The 22,719-nt window shown below is 36.9% G+C and overlaps 1 protein-coding gene and 1 pseudogene across 7 annotated transcripts in view; both read right to left on the reverse strand.

Moving 5' to 3' along the window:
* Window positions 1–22,719, reverse strand: part of RABGEF1 (RAB guanine nucleotide exchange factor 1) — a 73,602-nt gene that overhangs the window by 11,867 nt on the left and 39,016 nt on the right. For 4 of the 7 annotated variants that reach the window (XM_014842279.3, XM_070484494.1, XM_070484493.1 and 1 more), the window contains 4 exons: window positions 14,487–14,653; window positions 5,075–5,156; window positions 4,051–4,183; window positions 2,872–2,963 (listed from right to left, as the gene is read on the reverse strand). In XM_014842279.3, coding sequence (XP_014697765.1) covers window positions 2,872–2,963; window positions 4,051–4,183; window positions 5,075–5,156; window positions 14,487–14,653 — 474 coding nt within the window. Of the gene's footprint in view, window positions 1–2,871; window positions 2,964–4,050; window positions 4,184–5,074; window positions 5,157–14,486; window positions 14,657–22,719 lie in introns of all 7 variants that reach the window. The other 3 variants (XM_014842276.3, XM_070484492.1, XM_070484491.1) reach the window with 1 other exon arrangement.
* Window positions 11,454–13,532, reverse strand: LOC123276763 (grpE protein homolog 1, mitochondrial pseudogene; annotated as a pseudogene).

Consider the following 22,719-nt stretch of genomic DNA (forward strand, 5'->3'; position numbering starts at 1 on the left):
AAAGTGAGTTATTTTTAATTCACTTTTTTCTTTTTCTTTTTTTTGAGGAAGATGAGCCTTGAGCTAACATCCACCACCAAACCTCCTCTTTTTGCTGAGGAAGACTGGCCCTGAGCTAACATCTGTGCCCATCTTCCTCTACTTATTAGTGGGGCACCCGCCACAGCATGGCTTGATAAGCAGTGCGTAGGTCTGCGCCCAGGATCCTAACCAGCAAACCCTGGGCCGCCAAAGTGGAGTGCATGAACCCAACTGCTATGCCACTGGCCTGGCCCCTAATTCACTTCTTTTAAATTCACTGAGACTGGCCCCAGTAATTCACTTTTTATTCACTTTAGAACTTAAAGAATAAAGATTAATGAGAAAATGGTTAAATGTTTAACATAGTTTAAAACGGTTAAAATCCATGCCTGGATCCGAACCCACAAACCCTGGGCTGCTGAAGCAGAGTGCACGAACTTAACAACTACACCACTGGGCCAGCACCAAAAGCGAATTACTTTTTATCTGGATGCATGTGTAGCTGCCCCTGTTAAGGGGCAGAGCCAGGAGTGTAAACAGGAAGAGAATGGAAGGAAAGGAAAGAAGAATACAGGGGAAAAAAAACCCAAGACGTAAGGGATTTCTCCCATACTCCTCATCTTGCAGCAAATCTTCCCTTCCTAAGTATGCTTTAGCCTGAAAGAAGATTCTTTTTTGGAACTCTTTTGGACCCCTCACCCCGATGTGCTATTCCATGATTTGCACTGCCCCAAAGTCCACACTAGGAGATATGGGAGGAAACACCAAATAAAACAGAAACTCCCCGTTCTTCTAGTAATGATCCCCCCTAATCTGTCTGCTATTATTTACTTTTCAGTCCTCAGAAAATTGCTTTGGGTGTTCTGTCCTGGGCTTTTCCTTGTAATCAGTAAGAAAGATAGAATTGAGTGTAGGCACTCTTTCTTAGCAGATGTCTAGACTTATTTTTAACAGGAAACAAAGCAGGCTATATTCCTACATCATGGTTTCTCAACCTGGGTACTACTGACATTTTGGGCTGGATAATTCTTTGTTATAGGGGACTGTCCTGTGTACTACAGGATGTTTGGTAGCATCCTTGGCCTCTACCCAATGGTGACAGATGTCAAGTGAAATGGAAAATTCCTCATTCAGTGTATTTATAAACAAAACTGATAATGCTGATTAGTAGCACACAGGACAATTTGGAGAAATTTAACTGATATTTCCATGTTTAAGACCATTGTTATAGACTGTCCTCTCTTAGGCTGAGAATTTTAGGTTAGGAAGAAAGTGGTCATACAACCGTTGGTCCTCAGAGAGGCGGAATGTCTCTGCACTTGGATTAGCAAGATACGGGAGCTAAGATGAGAAAGAGTAAGAAGGCTTTTAAAATCTTGTGGCCGAATTTTCACTATCAAAAGATCTCTTGACACTCTATCTTAGCTTCCTTATGAGAAAAGTTTTACCTCTTAAATTCTATTAACAACGAACTGTCGATGTGCTGAAATCCACTTTGTTAGTTCTATGTTTAAGTAAACAACGGTCTGGTACTTGTAGTTTCTGGTTTTACAAGGTCTGTCCTGTGGCTTTTCAGAAAACAGTCCTCAACATAAATTCCTATGCAGTACTTTAAACATAAACCAGTTGGTCTTGAACTTACTACTAAGAGTCTTTGGAAAAATGCAAGTACAAGGTCCTTATCCAGGCTTTTGAGAAGCTCTCACCTTTAATCTCTTACAAAGTTCCCTGAGCACGAGGCAGGAGTAGAGGTGGGCATTGACCCAAAGGAGTCAATTTATGGGACCTATTGACATAGCCTAGCAGAAAAGTTTGAACAACAAAGATGACAGTACCTAGCTAGGCTAATCAGGCTCTACATAGGGAATTACAGAGAATAATTCATTTAATAACAGAAGTTGAAATGCGAAGATATATAAAGAGAAGCAGAACCTGTGAAAGTGGAAGAACCATGTTAATAGAGGATAACCCAGTCCCTAGAAGGGTCTTAGAGTTAAGTTTCTGTGAGAGTCCTGACTCCCTGCCAACCCTGACAACATCTTAAGCAAACCCTCATTTCTTCCTGTAACTTGAGTGAGTTTCTGGTTCTTATAACCCAAGGAACCTACTTAATGGCCTGCCTCCAACAATGCTAACAGTAGCTGACCCACTTTCCTTCCCAGTAGAATTTCATTAACAATTTCTAAATGAGCAAGTCTTTCCAACTCTTCTCCTTAATTAAAAGGAGAAGTTGGCCAAGACTAGATATCTTCTCCATTAGGAGGTTGTTGTTTTGTTTTGTTTTTTAACTTTTGTGTCACATTTCTCCTGAGTTATTCCTATGAATAAGAAACAGATGCCTGGACCTGTTCAGAATGGCAGAGCTACATCAATTTAGGCCACTTCATTTACTTCCTGAACAAACCAGAAAAATAATTCAAAGCACGTCTCTGATTAACAACCAATTAGAGGCATCACTTTAATACCTAACTCTAGCTTGGGGCTTTCCTTGCCTCACTAGTTCTCGCCCATCTTCCCAAATTATTTTGAATACATAAATGCAACTGAGTTTTAAGAAATTTACCGTAGCTGTATTTGACCTTAGTTTAGTTCAACGCCCAAGAAATAAGAGACCCTGATCAGGGAAAGTGAAGGGGAAAAGTAGTTGACCTGCTAATCTGAACACTTCAAATTCATAAAACTAACACTGTTGAAAATCACTTTTACCACATTTCAATATATCTCTGGCAGTCTGCATTTTAGAAATACTTCACTGTCTTTTTGCTCACTGAAATAAGTATGGATTTACAAAGCAAAATGTGAACTTCAAGGGCAAAAGATCCAAATATAAAAGCTCTCCATTTCACTGACCTGTAATTGCTTTCACCACCATATCAGACACTTCTGGAATTTCTTCATTAACAGGGACACAAAGCATCTGAGGAGTAACCCAGTGCAGGGCTCTACAAAGAGAGAAAGACAGTAAAAAAAGAGTTCCAAGAATGGACTGTAGTAATTTATCTTGTCATTTCCTTCAGTTAAGGGAAAATATGGGGTACCACTGACTAATGAGGCAATCCTAGGCCTACACACATCCCCCCTGCACATATTAGGAGCTTAGCTGATGTATCCAAGTAACTAGAAACCTAAAATGAGGCTTCTCTTCTGCACTTAACACAAGAAAAGCAGAGGACAATTTTACTGGTTGAAATGAGATTATACTAAGACTGAAAAGCACTCGATATTTGAGAGTGCAGATTTGAGAAGAATCTGCTGCTCCCTGTCCTTACTGTTCACCACCCTTAATGTCCTTTTAGGCTCTGTCCTTAACTTCCAAGGCACAGCAGAGCCTATGTAAGAGGTCAACAAGCATGTGTCACCTCAGACTGAATCATTGAGTTTCCTGGTCACATCGTAACTTCACTCTAGAGATTCTGCTGCTGACGTTCACCACTTGCTTGATTAATGCTTTCACCTTGCTTCTCAGTCCAAAGCCTATTTTCCATCTTCCCAACATCAACTCCTCACTTCTGGTGTAACACCATCAAGTACAGATCTACCAATTACCAGCCCTGTTATCTTGGAACTCCATTTGGGATTCCTAGGCCCCTCTTCTCCAGAAACACCTCATCATTCTAAATCTTGGCCCTACTCCTACATTTAGATGGCCTATTTCCTAACTGTTTTACTGCCACTGACATGGAGAGCACTGGGGCTCAGTCTACTGGCCATGGAAGATTGGATGCTTTGCAAAGTGTTATCAACCCAGTGCTAGTGGAAAGATGTGATTGGAGGAATGGCTGAACAATGAGCACACCTGCTAGGGATGAGGAAAAATGACACCCACTGCCTTGACAGTCACAGCCTCCTGTCAATTTACCATATTCCTTTTCTTTCTGACACCACAAAGAAGCTTACATGCTAAGGATGGCAGAGACCTTACTGTTACTTGCTCTAAAGGTTTGAAACTCAAGTGCCCTTGCTTTCCCACAATGTGTTCTTCCATCAGTAGTAGTAAATACAACAAGACAAAGCAAAACAATCAACTACCTGATCCTCTTTTGAATAGCAAGATCTTTCTTCTCATCATCAGTAGTTTCTGGACAGAACACATATTTATAGAGGCGAGTCATGATGTACTTTTCAATCTGATCCATTATCTTCTCAACTCTTTCTGGAGGCACTGAAATATCCAAATGGATATAAAAGCTTAAGAGAAGGATGGACGTTTAAAATTAAGAGTATGTTTTCATAGTACTTTCTACACAGCAGAAAACTAATTTACTAAAAAGACATTAAATACACCCAGAAACAAAAGTATGAGATGTTACATTAAAAAAATACTCTTTTAAAAAGTACCTCTACTGTTGGGACTGCGTTTTACCGAATCCCCACTTCTAAGTTAAGCTGTTTTGGCAGGACCTAACAGGTGTAGATACCTGGCCAAGTGGAAAAACCTCAGCATGGGTCACTCTCTATTACTACATCAGAAAAGCACTTGAAATTCCCAATACTGATGAATGCTGGCAAAACTCACCTTTCATTTTTCTGAGGTTTACTATAAAACCTTAGAGATCTCTCTGACGTATATATATGGGGCAGATTTCTCATATATACATATATGCTAAGTACATCTTAAAATCCAACATCACTGGAAGTCAAATTCAAGAGTCCGTAAAAACCTAAAGCACTAAGTCAGTGTTTCTCGATTTTTTCCTGCCCCAAATACATAACCATGAACAAAGACTCACTAAGACGGTAATTCCAAGATGGAGGTTTCATTTAGAACCCTTCCAAGGGGTTTTAACTGACTCTGCTTCTTCCCCTAATGAAGTTATTAAGCATTGCTCAATAAATTATCCAACTGCTTTGATGATCTTGGAATGATATACATGGTGGTATTCAAAGGCACTGCTAAGTATCAGATAGCTACCGGAGTATCAGTGGAGTAGTTACAGACAGAGTGGACAAACCAACCAGGCCTTCAGAGAAAGAGAGGAACTGCTAAGAGACTCAGCAGTCAGGCCTGTGCAACCACCAGCAATCCCTCAATGGCTGGCTAACAAAGTATTACCTTTTCCACGAGTCTGCATTCTTTCAGCCACATTCTGGTAAAAATCCTGAGTACACTCTGACTGTTCCTCAATGCTTAAATCCTGAAAAAAAGGGACAAAGAGGCTGCTTGGTAGCTGAAGAAAGATCATGAGTAAAGGTCTAAATTTCACAGTTTCCAAAACTCACTCCTTGAATTGGTACTAATCTCAAAAGTACTTACAAACTATATTAACTCTGCAGGGAAGAAAAGCCTATCCAGTAATACTATTTACAACATCCCATGACCTCTTATTTCTTTTTGCTATATATATATATTCTTACATGCGTATAATGCAGATTTTGATAATCTACACATTTATGTACATTTCCATTTATCTAATCTACTTAATCATTTTTGATGGCTTTGTGACATTCCATCATATTATCTAGCTAGTTCAGCCATCCTCTGCCACTGCGCATTTGGGCTCCTTTCCTTGCCTCACTGTGATGTACTGCAGCTCGAAAGAGTTGTGTGAGACTGTTTCTTTCGGGTTCTTTGTGATACATTTTCTAAAGTGGCATTAACAGTACTAAGTATGAAAACTTTATAGCTCTAAGTACCTACTGCTAGCTACAATCCTAGGAAAACCCACAGTACAGTCATTAGCCAAGTATGTGTACTTATTTCTCCATGGACCCTACAATGCTGGGCTTTATAATTTTTATTTAGTTTTACTAATTCTATAGGTATAATTACATATATTTATTCTCCACTTTCTTCCAAAGACTATTTGAAGTCTCTATAAAAGAAAAACGCAGTCCAGCACAATAAACTAGAAGGTGATAAAAAAGAAAAACAAAACATGGAGAGAAAAAGAAAGTAGAGGCAGGAATGATGACAACACAAAAATGTACTCCTTGAAGACACAGAAGTCAGTCAAGAGCCACCCCATAAATTTGTCTTTAACCAAACTTTCTAGCAATCATCACTAAAATGAAAAGAGTTGCATAATTCTGTGTCCAAAATATAAAAGGAAATTAATTCTTCAGGTGAAATTCTGACAACAAAATCAGAAATTTCTCCCAAGCAGTCTTATAAAGATGTCACCGTAGAAGAGCATGAATATGGCCCAGGACAAATTCCAAAGGACTGTTTCTCATAGACTGCCTCTGCACAGGCCAATGACAACACACACCATGGGCTGATAAAACCCCAGGGAAGCATGCAGACCCTGATGTTCTGGCTTAGTTCAAAAAAGATGCCTTGGGGTCAGCAGCAGGGACCACATCCTGTCCCTCTGCCTTTACAATGTCTCTCCTGTCGATCCCTTCTTGGTTTGGGCCCTCGTTACCTTTCACCTGGAGTTTAGCTATCTCCTCACCTTTGATCTTCCTCATTTTTCCACCCATCTTACACACTGATGATCTTAGACTATGATCTGGTCAAACTGGGTCTCAAACCTCCAATGGCTGTCCATCAGATGGATGCTGAAGAGCACCCTCAGTCCAAATAGCCCATCCTGCTCCTCACTTAACCCTGTCAGTTTCCTATTGTTCTGAGTATCTGCTTTTAGTTTTCCCATCTCTCTAACACTGTGAAATTACTCTCTCTGTCCAGATTACCTTTACTCCTCTCCAGTTGTCCAATAGCTGTCCAAGCAAGTTCCCAGACTATCTCCTTTAAGACTCAGTTCACATCTTACCTCTTCTAAGAAGTTGTCCTCATTCCCTTAGTCAAAACAATCTTGTAGTTACCTCATAGCACTTACAGCACTCTGTGACTAGACTGACAGCAACTCTCATTACTCTTTTAATTAGTTATTTATACAAGAGCCATTTGGTTGAATTAAAATTGATCCCTTGTCTAAAAAGGACTATGTACTACCCTTAGTAAATTTTATATATTTTATAATGTTAAGCTTTTATATACTCACCACAATTTCCTGCTGTTTCCTTTCACTTTAAGCTGACTTTAATTTTTCATTGCACAGATGTTTACAAAGTTAATACCATTAAACCTTTTACCTGATCATTAAGAACAATTCTTCAACAGTTCAATTTTAGGTCCTCTCCACAGGTGAAATAAATATCTTAATCTACTTTCTTCTAAGTTTTTTCATGTTTAGCTCTTTTATTTGGCTGGAATATAAGGCACATAGATCTTAAATAATCTGTTATACAAACTTCCTTGTCTTTTTTTAGCAGCAATTAGTAAAAAGAAACCCTGTTCCCCTTTGTTTTCCAGTTATAATTTGCTCCTGAGAAACTAAATCTATTTCTAGAATCCCTGGTTTATTTCACTAGTCTATATTTTTATTTTTTTAATCAAAATCACATCTAGTTGTGATAACTTTCATTTTAGAATGCATTTTGAAGTCTGCTAGATTTAGAAACCTCCCTTCCTAAATCCGTATTTCCCCCACCACCCAAAAAGATTATGTGGTATACTTGTGTCCTTGTTTTTCTAGAATAAACAATATAACGTAATTTAAATGATATTTTAAGTGTTTATATTGATCTGCAAAAGATTTGTAAATTTATCTTTTTATTTTCCTCAGCTCGGTCCAAGATACAATCCTCAAAAGTCTTTTAATTCTTTGAATGAACCTCTTCCTATATTAGATTAAGTTATTAATATTTAATGTTATTCATTGCTATCGTTTTTAAAAATGCTATGTTTAAAAAATGTGTTAGGCTTTTTAGCTTTTTGTTACTGGCATGTCATACTGTAAGTGAATTTTGTGGATTTATCTCACCATGTTGCTAAGTTTATACCTCTATTACTATGCTCTTTTCCTTTGGATTTTCAAGATTATTTTTCCCAAATTTCCTGAAAATTATATTTCTATCCATTCTGAAAACACTTATTACATGATTAGCAGAAGTGTCAGCTACTGTACCAGACAGTAATATAAAAAGATTAATAAAATGCTCAGAGAGCATTCAGATTAAATGGGAAGACTAAGTGCAAATAAATAATTAAAATATTCTATTATAATTATAAGCCAGAAGGACAAAGTGTCATGGGGTATACACTAAATCTCTCACTTCTTTTTCTTCCTCTGTCTATCTTCAACGATCATCTCTAAATAGGCATGGCGATAGCAGCAGTAAGTATTGCTGTTTCATACTAGTATCTGTGTGAGATGGTAGTGATGAGATGTTTCTAGTGATGCTCATGAGAAAGGTTGTCTCTCTCATGCTCTGTGGTGTGAACCCAAGTAGATTTCTTGGCTACAATATGAGAAAAGTCCTGATCCTACCGACCACACTCCTGCTGCTCCACTATGAGGAGGTAGGGTGGGTCTCCATGTGAGCATGCTCAGAAAGTCAAATAAGTCAAATACATGGCTTTCCTTTCTCTATTGCCAGTTCCTTAGAAGACTTTGATCTTTTGCTTCCTATCTAGTCCTAATCTCTGAATTTATCAAAGAAATTTATACTATAAATTCTGTAAGTTTCATCTTTGTACTAAATTAGATCACCAGACAAATATACCCATGGACTAAACAATTTTCAGGTCTGGTTTTAATATTATGCTTGGATTTTCATGAGGGTAGTCAAAAGCAGCAGCTACATGACGAATATGTCCATAAAAACATGTTTGTAAATTCTAAATATTATCAAATTGTCCTTTCGTTCTAATTCTTAATTTAAATCATTTTGTAAATCTCAAATTCTTCCAATAAACACAGTGGGTTTAAATAAATGAAAGATGAACTATCATGAAATTTAAGAGATCTTTTTTTTACTATTAAATCTGTAAATCTAATTTTATTTTTAATATGGAGGACCTTACTTAACTTTTTAACTGTGATACTTTCATTTTCCTTTATTTATGCTTTATGTATTATTCTTTTAGTTTAGGGACTTTCTGCAATGGATTATCTATTCTTTTCAGCTACTTAGGTAGCTTAGACGTGGTTACCAAGATATGCACCAAATCCTAACATTTAACTCAGAACAAACTACATTCCTTCTTATGATTATTACTAGTACTCACTTCTAACTAGAAACACTGGACCTCCTTTTAAAAGCCTAAATTGCCTGTTTTACCGGTGGCAAGGGATCATGTATTCCTTCCCCAGCTCTACACAATCACTGTAATGTATGTTACAATTCGGAAAATTCTTTATATTTCTATTTATACTGCACAGATTGACAGTGTTTAAGTCACATAAATGTAAAATAACTTTTTCATGTTTATTTCATAATGTAAAATAACTTTCCTTCTACTGTGTCCTCTTAGCCTGCTTTAGACTTTTTGTAGGACTTACCACTATGTTAAATTATAAATTAGTTTGTCATCTATCATCTCCACTAAAATGTCACCTCCATGAGTACACTGTGCACCAACATATCCTTAGTGCCTACACAGAGCCAAGCATAGGACTAGCGCTCAACAGTAGTGGAATGAAAGAAGGAATGACTGTGGCCATTTATTATTGTTCTTCCCTTTATAATACTGTAAAGATGCTGAGAGACAATTCTACATAGATCTCATATTTCTACACATCTTCTGAGGACAGGCACTGATTGCCTTTGTTCTGTACTCTTTTCAAGGACAGCTGCACAGCAAACAGACTTAGAAGACAGACAAGGCCCCCCTTAAATGTAAAGGGTAAATTGTTTACTGTCCAGTATCATAGTATTTCCCTCTGGGGCACGGGTCAGGCAAGCTCCCAGCACATTAAAGGTCCTCTTCTCTAATGTAACTCACTGCATGTACAGGCATTACCTAGTCTTCTTTGCATTGCCCTGTGGGAATTGATATTCAGAGAACTGGTGCGAATGCTGATAATACTCTGGCTACTGCTACTGCTGTAATAAACTGGCCTTTTTTCCTGACCCAGAAGATTCATGTCTTCTGCCAGTATCCATGAAACTATGGCAGGCTAACTTGTTAACCTGCAAATAGTGTAAATCTCAGATTCTTCACAGTTCTTGCCAAAGGAGCTAAGTGATAGCAACTTTGTGCTGGTAAGTTCTTTTAGGTTCTACAAAATTCCAAGTTTTTTCATAGTTTTCTAAGAAAAAACTGAGTCTAGCAGTGTAAACGAACCACTTTCCTTAAGTATTCTCTAATCATTGCCTGGAATCATGTTTTCTCCGTCTGTGTACAGTTACTTTTTTTCTTAAAAAAATTTTTCTTTGTAGTTTAAAAGTTTGACAAGTGGGTGTATTCCTTTGAATATTAATACTGAGAGGGTCTCTGTACTTTCTTAATTGTCTGGCTAAAGTCTTTTCTTCCCCACCCCTACTTTTGAAAATCTTTGACTATTTTTTAAATTATGTTTTCTGTGTATTTCATCTGGAACTCCTATCTTTAGAAATTGGATCTCCATGATTTACTTCCTGGGTTCATTAGGTTTCCTTTGTACTATAGTTAACTGTTTAATCTATTAAGATTTTAGCTTTTATGTCCATATTTTTTGTACTGCTAGTTTCTGCTGCCTTCAATAATTTCTTCTAGGAAAATAAACGTATTAGGACTTTAATCTTCTTCAATAAAACTTAAAAAGTAAACATTAACATGTAAAGTATAGCAAGCATGCAGGTCTCATATTTTGAGACTGTCTATCTTAGCAGCGAAGATACCTTGAGGTCATTAGTAGTTAGCTGAATATAGACTTAAACATTTCTACATTTAGAGGAACAAAATAGGGCAAAAGTAATTGATTTTTGTCAAATTCAATTACTAGCAAAACAAAGGCAGTGAGAACTGTTAAGGTACATATGTTCATTTCACATCTCTAAGGAAAAGCCAGTAGTTGATCATTTTTAGCAGCTGGACAGTTACTAATTACAGATAAACTTACATGTTCTTCAGAAAGGTCATAAATTTTTTTTAGCAAGAAAAATATTTAAACTCTTGCCTTTCCTTCACTGAATGAAATGTGTAGTGGGCTAAGTATTCCAGTAACTCACATGCTACAGTGAGATGCAGAAAAAACAGTACAGTTCGGTGTGGCCAGGTAGCCAAACAGCAGAATTCCCGTAGATGTTGTATTCGTTTAAAATACTTTGACGTCATCAGAGTTTGAGCAGACATAGTGTTATTCATGATACTCTGGAGGTCCAGTGGTGTCCTGTTGGCTTATTCTGTAAGAATGTGGAACTACTGAACATGTAGTCCTAAAATCAATGAACAGACTCCCAAATTAGAGTTCATTAATGCAACTGTCTGTTTAGTCACTGGTCACTTGAGCTTTCCAACAATGTTTGGGAAAAGGTCAAAAGTATTCACAGATGAAAAAAGTGAACCAGCCTTTCAAGAGTTATAGTGGCTAGTCAAAAAAAAGAAACTCTAGGGGCTGGCCCCGTGGCCGAGTGGTTGAGTTCGCACACTCCGCTGCAGGCGGCCCAGTGTTTCGTTGGTTCAAATCCTGGGCGCGGACATGGCACTGCTCATCAAACCATGCTGAGGCAGCGTCCCACATGCCACAACTAGAAGGACCCACAACGAAGAATATACAACTATGTACTGGGGGGCTTTGGGGAAAAAAAGGAAAAAATAAAAGCTTTAAAAAAAAATAAAAGAAACTCTTCAAGAGGCAGCTAAGTTTCTTTCCCCGCATCCACCAGGGTGGGTCTTGGGGTGTGCCTGTGCAGTTTGTACCCCACCTTGTTAACTAGCACCACTGTGACTGGCTCTTTCCTCTCAATCAGCATGTGGAACAAAGTCTCACACCAGTAAGAGTTAAATTTGGCTCAATTTGAACCATAATTGACTCAACATGGGTAGGCCATGCTTCATGAACACCTTCTGAGTGTGGACTTCAGTCGTTATAAGGCCCTCATAGACATTCTTCAGGTGAGGGTTATCACCTTCAATTTCTTCTTTTGGAACACATCATGTTGCCTTCTCCAAGATGTATGCAACCTTTAACAAGTCCTTGCAGAAGACTTAAATATCTAAACATATAATTTTGCAGCCTCCACCATTTTTGGCTCCTCTGCCACAAGTTCTCAGTATCTGCCAAACGTTGCTTTTATTTTTCCATAGTCTCTTTTAGTTGCTCTTCTAACTTGACCTTCTCTTCCGTGAGTTTCTTCTCTGTAAAGGGCGTCTCTCTCTTCTGTTTCATTTTGACCCATGTCCTCTTCTATTCTGGCTATTGTTCAATTGTTTTGTAGCAGTGCACAACAGGAGAGGTCCTGAGAGACAACGCCAAAGCCAGGAGCCTGTGCTGCACTGGCCTCACTCACTTAGACATGATGGCAGCCACTCAACAATGTTGTAAGTTTTCTCTCACATATCACTGTATTCTTCTATGACATGTTCTTATTTTCATTCATTCATCACTTTCAACACAGTTATCAACTCACTCTTTTACCTACTTTTATCTCTTATGATGTACAGATTCCATCAGCTCAGATGTTTTCCTCTTGTCTTGCTGCATCACTTCTCATTCTTGCTGCTTCTAATTTTAAAATTGGGTCCTGGTTACTTCCTCCTACCCCCCGATTTTCTTACCATAATTAAAGTCTTTGTTGATTAAGTTTCTTCGTTTTGGATATATATTTCTGCTCTCCTAGGAATAACTACTCAGCAAGGAAACTACTCCTTGTATACACATAGGGTTTAGAATAGCGAAGTCATTTTAAGGTATAGGAGGGATGCCTATCTTTCTATTTATTCTGGGTAAAAGGAGACAAATGAAGATATAGCTATGATTTAAACTATATACTATATATAACATATTTTTCTCCTCATTCGGTTTAGAAAAACAGTTTTTCAGGAAAATATCAGAAAAGTTTTAAGTTTACATAATGTAATCAATACCAGATTTTAATAGAATGAACAGCTGGGAAAAGAACAATGAAAGCAGCAAAGGTCTTATGTTGTGTTTGACTGCTTCCTTAGTAATGAAAAAGAGTATATTTGAATGACTGCTAATAAAGGAATCTTGTTTTAAAAACTACATTGAGAAACCCAGAAAATGTATTTATTAAAAAGCTTTAATGCAATATCCAATAAATTAAAGGTTCTGTCTTTTGAGGAAGTAGAGGGTTACACAGGCTACACTTTTTAAAACAGGGCAGGCTACACTTTCAGAAGAGAGGAAAATGTATCTGGAGTCTTATTTACTTTTATTTAACTGTAGTCTGTGTGTTTTGAAAATGTTTTCATATAAATAAACTTGTGGGAAAAAACTCTTCCCCAAGCCAGGAATTTCATCAAGTAGAAACTATGGTTTTTCTAGTTATGATAGGAAAGATTAACATCTAGTTGTATCTATGTGATGCTTTAAAATTACTCTGGGCACATAAGGCTTTGTCCAAACAACAAAAGAAATCTACACATCCTTCATTTCACTGCTGACCATATATATCCCTGAATCTGTGGCCACTCTTAGACCTATTGGAAGCTTGGTTCTTACAGTGAGATTCTTAAATTCTAGTTATTTTGTAATGAAGAGAAGTTTAAAAAACTAAACCTTGTAAATTCTTCTTAGCTTCTTCTGCATAGGCTGCTCCCCTGAACCCCCAGCCATTTGCTCAATAAACTTTAAATTCTTGCTACGGTGACTTCTAAGAAGAGAAAAGTAGGTGATAACAACTCTGTGTTCAATATAAATGGATTTTGTGTTAATGATTTGGCTGCCTGTCTTGTCTGCAATGGAAATATCTCTTAAAGAACATGAAAAGGGACTATAAGACAATACATATTTTAATAGTAAGTAGCTAATAAGATTAATTTCTGAAAAGTGGCTAAATAAACCAGCTTCAGAAGTCTTAGCAAATAATATTTGTTGACGAGTAAAGCATTATATTGCAATACTGCAGTGTGTGTAAATTATGTAGGTGCTGAATGAAATTTTAGCCAAAAGAGATACCCTTTTGGGATGAGGAAATTTTTAAAAAAGGCTGAGTGGAGATAAAGTGTTTCTTGATAAAGACAAGATGGCTGAAAAATTTTTTAATGCAATTCTGAAAATATTTAATTTTCCAGACCTGACCTACATGTGGAAAAGGTTGCTCACAACTGGCATACACTAGGACTGAAGAAAACAGGAATGAAGTGGAAAAAGATGGCAGGAATGGTTCATTGTTCTAGACCTCAGAAATTCAGGAAGAATAATACTGTGGGGATGCAGTAGGAAGAATTATCAGTTAATGGCAATGTCAACAGGGCAGTTTCAAACAGATGAGAATGAATTTTCATATTCAGTAGGTAATTAGAATAAGATAACTAGAAAGTTTAGTTGGTTATTCTCACTATGACACATTTCATTACCTCACAGGAGCTATCCCAAGTTGTACTCAACCAAAAGTACTAGCCTGGGAGTTGGGTTTTAACTTAGTTCAGTGACATTTCTCAGGTAAGTAACTTAACATCTCTGGGTCTTGATTTCCTCAGGTGTAAAATGACAAAGTGCACTAGATTATCTCTAAGACCTTTCCTAAAACCAAAACTCTATGTTTCTAAGTGTTTATTCTCAACCTACCCTTTTGTAATGCATTGCTTCCAAAAACATCTTGGTCTGCTTATAGATTTCTTGGCCTGTCTTGTGGAAGGTCTTGAGAAATTCTATGAACTCTTTAGACACTCTATCCGTTTCAATGCTGGTTTGCCGGTTTATGGAAGGACTGGGAGCTTTTGTTTCCTGAATTTCTGCTGGGAAAATTAAACATAGTAAGTTTCATTACATAGAAGATCCATGCATGGAATTACTTTAAGTATCTAACTTAAGATTATTTAAATTGTGCTTAAAGTTAAACTTGAATTTGAATTATTTTACGTTAAACAACTTTCCTTAAAGTAAGCTAAATCTATTTTATGAGTAGGAAGTACAAGTAGATAAAACTACATCATCTAAAAGATATTCCTACTCAAAAATTGCTCTACTAGTATTTTATTAGCCAAAATATATCAAGCTTTGATCTATATATTTAATCGATAATACTGAAATGACACCACTATCTTGAACAACTTTCTCAAAGATTGTATGAGTTTACAAAACCAGTCAACGAGTAAAATAATCAGTAGAAGCACAAAAATGTTAGAGACTTATAAAATGTTAGACAACCTTTCCAAATCCATTTTACTTGCCAAAAAAGGCAACGGCTAATTTACTTAAGTGGAGACTAACGATTATTTACCCAACATTCAGTTTTCAAGTCATACTTCTCAAAGTGAAAGAATGCATCCAAAATAGCAAATGACCATGACAGAGAAGACAGCAAAGAGGCAAGGGAAGCAAATAAAACAATGTCCAATCAGTTGGCCACACAGCTGTTTCCCCTCTTCAAATCAATACACTGAAAGGAAAATGGGATCTCCACAGAACAGATAAGGGTGTTGTAGTACAGTAGGCGCTCTTAGAAAGCATAAACTAGCGCATGGTCTCTGATCACATTCTATGGCTCCTAATTTTAAACTGTGCTCTCTAATTCAATACCTGTAAGGAATTGAAGTACCTCATAGCCCCATGATTCCCTTGTATACACAAAAAGAAAGATAATTAAGAAGAAAAAGTATCTTTTGCAGGTATTAAAATCAACCTATTACATGCCTTCTCAGAATAATTTCTTATAATCTTATCTTTTGAACTTTAGTACCTGAGATACATTTTCATGATGGAATTGCAATAAAGTTTTAAGATAATAAAAGCATTATTCCTATTAGAGTGACTAGTTTATTCAAGTGAGACAAACACGTATAGATTACCTAAAAGAATACACTATTAACTATGGCAAACTAAAGATTCCACCTTTCATTTATTATTACATAACTGGCTATGAAACTAATGTGGTACTTAGTTGCTTGACTTACGTTCAAATTAAAGTAAAAACACCTCCCCCCCCCCCCCGCCAAACTGCACTATTAAGTAGCTAGCACAACAAAACTGCACTTTATAGTTATTTTTCCAAATTATTTACCTATCATTTAAATTATCAGGTGCTTCCTAACTATGATTCAAAATGTAGAAGCCCTAAAAGAATTCAATCACATTAAAAGAAGAAATAAGGAAAAGAAAAAAAAACACACAAAAAACACTTATAGGGTATGACTAAAGATACTGTTAGTCAAAAGTCACACAACAAACTGGAAAAGATGTTTGTAAGCTCCATTACAAAGGACTACTCTCCCTAATGTGTAAGAACTCCTACTAACACAGAAAAAGCCCAAAAGTTCAATAGAAAAATGGGTAAAGAATACTAACAGTGCACAGAAAAGAGACAGAGATAGGTCTTAAACATAAGACATGCGCTCAATCTCACTCACAATAACAAATATGCAAATTAAAACTACTATGAGATGCCATTTTAAAAATTTGCAACTAGTTTGATGCTGATGTTGATGAGGATATGGGGGAAAAGGTACTATCACACTGTGGAGGTGAGAATGTAAATTACATAACTGCAATGGAACGCAATTTGGTGTTAATAATCATCAAAATTAAAAATAATTTATCCTATGACCCAACAATTCCATTTATCATAAATTTTCTATGACATAATTGCACATGTACAAAATGAAATGTGTACAAGGCTACTAGACTAGAAATGGCATAAACAGCCACCACTAAGGGACTAAATAAATTATGGTTTAATCCATAAAATGGAATATTATGTAGTTTTAAAATAAAGAATATGCTTTCTATGTACTGATAAGAAAAGAGTTCTTAAATGTACTGCTAAGTACAAAAAAGCAGAGTATGTGTAGTGTGTTCTCTTTTATGTAAAACAGGGGAGAGTGGGATAAGAATATGTGTTCATGAATGAAAACAAAAACACAGAATAATACACAAGAAACTAACAACAAAGGCTATCTGAACATGAGGGAAGGATGGTGGAAGTGGCTGGGAACTAGGTGGGTCAGGAACATATACCTTTTATTTTTAAGCCATTTGGATGCACCACCTATTTTTTCTAAGCAAATAAATCAGGTACAATTGAACTCAAAACGAAAACCGGCATCTTTTCTGAAAGGTTTTTTCACCAATATGGAAAACCAAAAATTGTATTTGACATCTTGTATGATTAGAAAAAATTCTCTAACACTTGAAATTTAATCCTTCACTCAATCTGATAATTCCACTCCTGGTCATGATGGAATAACAGGGATTGGATTTACCCTACAGCCTTAACAACTAGAAAAATCAGACAAAACATATGAAATAATGGTCTTTAGATAGTGGACAACAGGCAGACAGGAGAGCAACCCATGAAAGAAGGAGACAAACGTGCTCATGTCCTACAAGTACCCCAGCTCACTGTGGGGAGAATTTTTAAGCAATGGCACAGGCAGAGGCAATTCAACAGAGCCTAACAGACTTGTGGAATTAGGGAAACAGCATTTAGAGCTCAGGGAGGCCAAAGTCTCTCGAATTTGCATGACAAAATACAGAGAGGATGGAGCTGCACAGAAAAAACTCCAGATAACTGCAGAGGGGTTCCCTTGAGTCTCTACTGAGTACTGCACGTGTATGTGAGAACACCACCCAAGACCAGGTAAAGGAGTAGACACAACAATCCCAGAGCACACATGGCTGGAAGTCATTCATTTCCCACCAGCCAGGAACAGAGAGCATCAGCAGTGGGAGATATGTGGGCAAATATAAAAGGTATTTTTCCCATTTAAAAGTTTCTTTAAAAGATAATTAGGGGGTCAGCTCTGTGGCCAAGTGGTTAAGTTCGTGCGCTCTGCTTCGGCGGCCTGGAATTTTGCCAGCTCAGATCCTGGGCGCAGATATGGCACCACTCATCAGTCCATGCTGGGGCAGCGTCCCACATAGCACAACCAGAGTCACTCACAATTAGACTATACAACTATGTACTGGGGGGCTTTGGGGAAAAAAAAATGAAGAAGGGGAAAAAAAAAGATTGGCAACAGATGTTAGCACAAGTGTCAATCTTTAAAAACAAAAAAAGATAACTGTTCAAAGCTGAAGTAATAATAATGGACTGTGAGATTTATATCACGTAGAAGTAAAATGTAGGACAACAACAGCACAAAGGGTCAGAGGAAGAAACGTAAGAATACTGTTGGTGAGGTTATTATATATTAAGTGGTATCATATTATTTGAAGTTAGAGTAAAGATGTATTTTGTAAACCCCAGAACCATTAAAAAGAATACAACAAAAGAAAGAGGTATAGCTAATGAGCCAAGAGTGGAGATAAAGATGTAATCACAAAAAATAATCTGTCAAAAAGAAGGCAGGAAAAGAGGAGAAAAAGAACTAAATCCAGATGGGATAAATAGAAAACAAAGAGCAAGCTGGTAGGTTTAAGCTCCGTTTTATCAAAAATTTCATTAAATATAAGTAGTATAAATAGTCCAATTAAAAGTCAGAGATTGTCAGGGCCAGCCCCATGGCCTAGTGTTTAAGTTTGTCGTGTTCCACTTCGGTGGCCCAGCTTTGGTTCCCAGGCATGGACCTACACTAGTTGTTGGCAGCCATGTTGTGGTGGCAACCCATATACAAAATAGAGGAAGATTGGCACAGATGTTAGCTCAGAGCAAATCTTCCTCAGCAAAAAGCAAATTCAAAAAAGCCAGAGATTGTCATGTTAGATAAAAACAAGATCCCTCTATATGCTGTCTATAAGAAATCCATTTTAAATATAAAGATACAGATATGTTAAAAACTAAAGAAATCAAAAGGATATACCAAACAATCCAAAAGAGCTGAAGTGGCTATATCAGTATCAGAAAAAGTAAATATCAGAACACGGAATATTACCAAGGATAAAGAGGGGCATTTCAAAATGAAAAAGGGGTTAATTCTTTAAGAAGACATAGTAACCTTAAATGTGTATACACCTAATAACACCACTTCAAAACACATGAAGTATAAATTGATAGAACTGAAAGGAGAAAAAAAAAATCCATAATTTTAGTTGGAGATTTCAACATTCCTCTCTTGGTAACTGATACTATAGGTAATAAAAAGAAAATCAGTTAAGGACAGAATACTTAACCAATGCTACAGCCAACTTGACCTAACTGATATAAAACATTCTGCCCAACAAAAACAGAATACACATTCAATCTGACAAAATAAGGATAACAGTTTCCATACACGAACATTTATGTGTTAATGGCTTTTACAATGCTTTCTTGTACAATCCTCACAACACTATGCGGTAGTACTTTTATGCTGTTTACAAACAAGGAAGCCGAGGCTTGAAGATGTTCCATAACTTGCATAATGTTGCAGTTATTTAAGTGGTAAACTCTGGAATTCGACCCCAGGTCTACGTGCCTTATCTCCAAGTCTGAGCTCTTTATTATGCTGTAATTGCCTCTGCATGCCAAAGAGAGGACCGAAGACTCCTCAAAGGAGTACCCGACACTTTGGAGGTCTCTAAGCCAGTCAAGGGTAGGGAAATTCTACCATCCCCCTTATTGCTTTACTTGTACATACTCTCCCCCCAATAAATTCTTTTCTCCAAAGACAGGTAATCTTGATTTTAAAAACCCCCCTTTCAAAATGTAAATGAAAATAAAACCTAAGTGAAGATACTCTGTATGAGATACTATAATGGTGTATACACATTGTTATTCATTTGTTCAAATCCATAGACTATACAACACCAAGAGTGAACCCTAATGTGAACTATGGACTTTGGATAATGATGTGTTAATGGAGGCTCATCAATTCTAACACAAAATGTACCACTCTGGAGGGGATGTTGATAATGAGGGAAGCTGTGAATGTGTGGAGCAAGGGATATATGGGAAATCTCTGTACCTTCCTCTCAATATTACTGTGAACCCAAAACTGCTTTTAAAAAAAAAAAGTAAATCAAGACTAATCCTGAGTTTCTATACACTAACAACGAAGAAGAAAGAGAAATTGAAAATACAATCTCATTTACAATTGCAACAAAAAGAATAAAATACCTAGGAATAAACTTAACCAAAGAGGTGAAAGACCTGTACACCAAAAACCATAAAACATTATTGAAAGAAATTGAAGAAGACACAAAGAAATGGAAAGATATTCCATGCTCTTGGATTGGAAGAATTACCATAGTTAAAATGTCCATACTTCCTAAAGCAACCTATAGATTCAATGCTATCCCTATCAAAGTTCCAACAACATTTTGCACAGAAATAGAACAAAGAATCCTAAAATTTATACGGTACAACAAAAGACCTGAATAGCCAAAGGAATCCTGAGGAAAAAGAACAAAGCTGGACATACCCCACTCCCTGATTTCAAAATATACTGCAAAGCCATAGTAACCAAAACAGCATGGTACTGGCACAAACACAGACACACAGATCAATGGAACAGAATCAAGAGCCCAGAAATAAACCCACACATCTACGGACAGCTAATTTTCGACAAGGGAGCCAGGAGCATACAATGGAGAAAGGAGAGTCTCTTCAATAAATGGTGTTGGGAAAACTGGACAGTCACATGTAGAAGGATGAAAGTAGACCATTATCTTACACCCTGCACAAAAATCAACTCAAAATGGATTAAAGACTTGAATGTAAGACCTCAAACTGTGAAACTTCTAGAAGAAAACACAGGCAGCAGGGTTTTTGACTATCAGGGAAATGCAAATCAAAACTATAATGAGGTATCACCTCACTCCAGTCAGAATGGCTATAATTAACAAGACAGGAAACAACAAGTGTTGGAGAGGATGTGGGGAGAAGGGAACCCGCGCGCACTGCTGGTGGGACTGCAAACTGGTGCAGCCACTATGGAAAGCAGTATGGAGTTTGCTCAGAAAATTAAGAATATATCTACCAGATGATCCAGCTATTCCTCTGCTGGGTATTTATCCAAAGAACTTGAAAACACAAACGCATAAAGATATATGCACCCCTATGTTCACTGCAGCATTATTCACAAAGGCCAAGACTTGGAGGCAACCTAGGTGCCCCTCAAGAGACAAATGGATAAAGAAGACGTGGTATACAGAATGGAATACTACTCAGTCATAAGAAATGACGAAATCCAGCCATTTGTGACAACATGGATGGACCTTGAGGGTATTATGGTAAATGAAATAAGTCAGAGGGAGAAAGTCCAACACCGTATGATCTCACTCATAAGTAGAAGATAAAAGCTACAACAAACAAACAGTTTCAGGTCTTACATTCAAGTCTTTAATCCATTTTGAGTTGATTTTCATGCACGGTGTAAGATAATGGTCTACTTTCATTCTTCTACATGTGACTGTCCGGTTTTCCCAACACCATTTACTGAAGAGACTCTCCTTTCTCCATTGTATGCTCCTGGCTCCCTTGTCGAAAATTAGCTATCCGTAGATGTGTGGGTTTATTTCTGGGCTCTTGATTCTGTTCCATTGATCTGTGTGTCTGTGTTTGTGCCAGTACCATGCTGTTTTGGTTACTATGGCTTTGCAGTATATTTTGAAATCAGGGAGTGGGATACGTCCAGCTTTGTTCTTTTTCCTCAGGATTCCTTTGGCTATTCAGGTCTTTTGTTGTACCGTATAAATTTTAGGATTCTTTGTTCTATTTCTGTGCAAAATGTTGTTGGAACTTTGATAGGGATTGCATAGTGAACTCAGGATTAGTCTTGATTTACTTTTTTTTTTTTAAAGCAGTTTTGGGTTCACAGTAATAATGAGAGGAAGGTACAGAGATTTCCCATATATCCCTTGCTCCACACATTCACAGCTTCCCTCATTATCAACATCCTCTCCAGAGTGGTACATTTTGTGTTAGAATTGATGAGCCTCCATTAACACATCATTATCCAAAGTCCATAGTTCACATTAGGGTTCACTCTTGGTGTTATATATTCTATGGATTTGAACAAACGAATAATAATGTGTATACACCATTATAGTATCTCATACAGAGTATCTTCACTTAGGTTTTATTTTCATTTACATTTTGAAAGGGGGGTTTTTAAAATCAAGATTACCTGTCTTTGGAGAAAAGAATTTATTAGAGACAGAGATTGGATTGGTGGTTAGCAGAGGGGAAGAGGGGCGGGGGGAGGTGAAAGGGATGATTAGGCACACGTGTGTGGTGATGGCTTGTAATTAGTCTTTGTGTGGTGAACATGATGTAATCTACACAGAATTCGAAACATATTGGATGGATCTCAAAGTTATATAATGCTATAATCCAATGTTACTGCAATAAAAAAAATCTAAAATTAAAAAAAATTTTTTTTAAGATTAATTCTATTCACTAATAATGAATTAGTAAAAATTACTAAAATCAACACTTGGTTATTTCTCTCAGACCTTCCTAAAAATCAACCTCTAATGAATGAATAGAAGTTTGGATTAGAGAGTGGACAGTGAGAGAGACACAGCTTAGGTGTTTGGTTCACAGAAAGAAAGTGAGAGGTAGTTGTGAATGGCCAACGGATATTCAGAAGGGAGAACGGAAAGAAACATTACATTTTGGCTAGGACTCAAAGGGCAACTGCTTGCTCCTCAACTTAAAATCTTTTGTTTTTAATATAGAAACAAAGCTTGTATTTCAAGTTTAGCCAGTTTGCCATGATTACCAAGCTTTCCATTTCACACTCTAAACACTCAGCTTAAAAAGTCTTTCCAGCATAGCTTTTGAATTATAATGATAATATTTACAGCCACCATTCAATAAGAATTTTGTACATGGCAGACACTGTGCTTGACTATACTCTCTCATTAATCCTTAAAAACTTTGTTAGATTCCTGAAAACATATGAAATAAGAAATGTTTACTATTTAAGCCACTAAAAAT

Source organism: Equus asinus, chromosome 14 (genome assembly GCF_041296235.1).
Source record: "Equus asinus isolate D_3611 breed Donkey chromosome 14, EquAss-T2T_v2, whole genome shotgun sequence".
Lineage (NCBI taxonomy): Eukaryota > Metazoa > Chordata > Mammalia > Perissodactyla > Equidae > Equus > Equus asinus.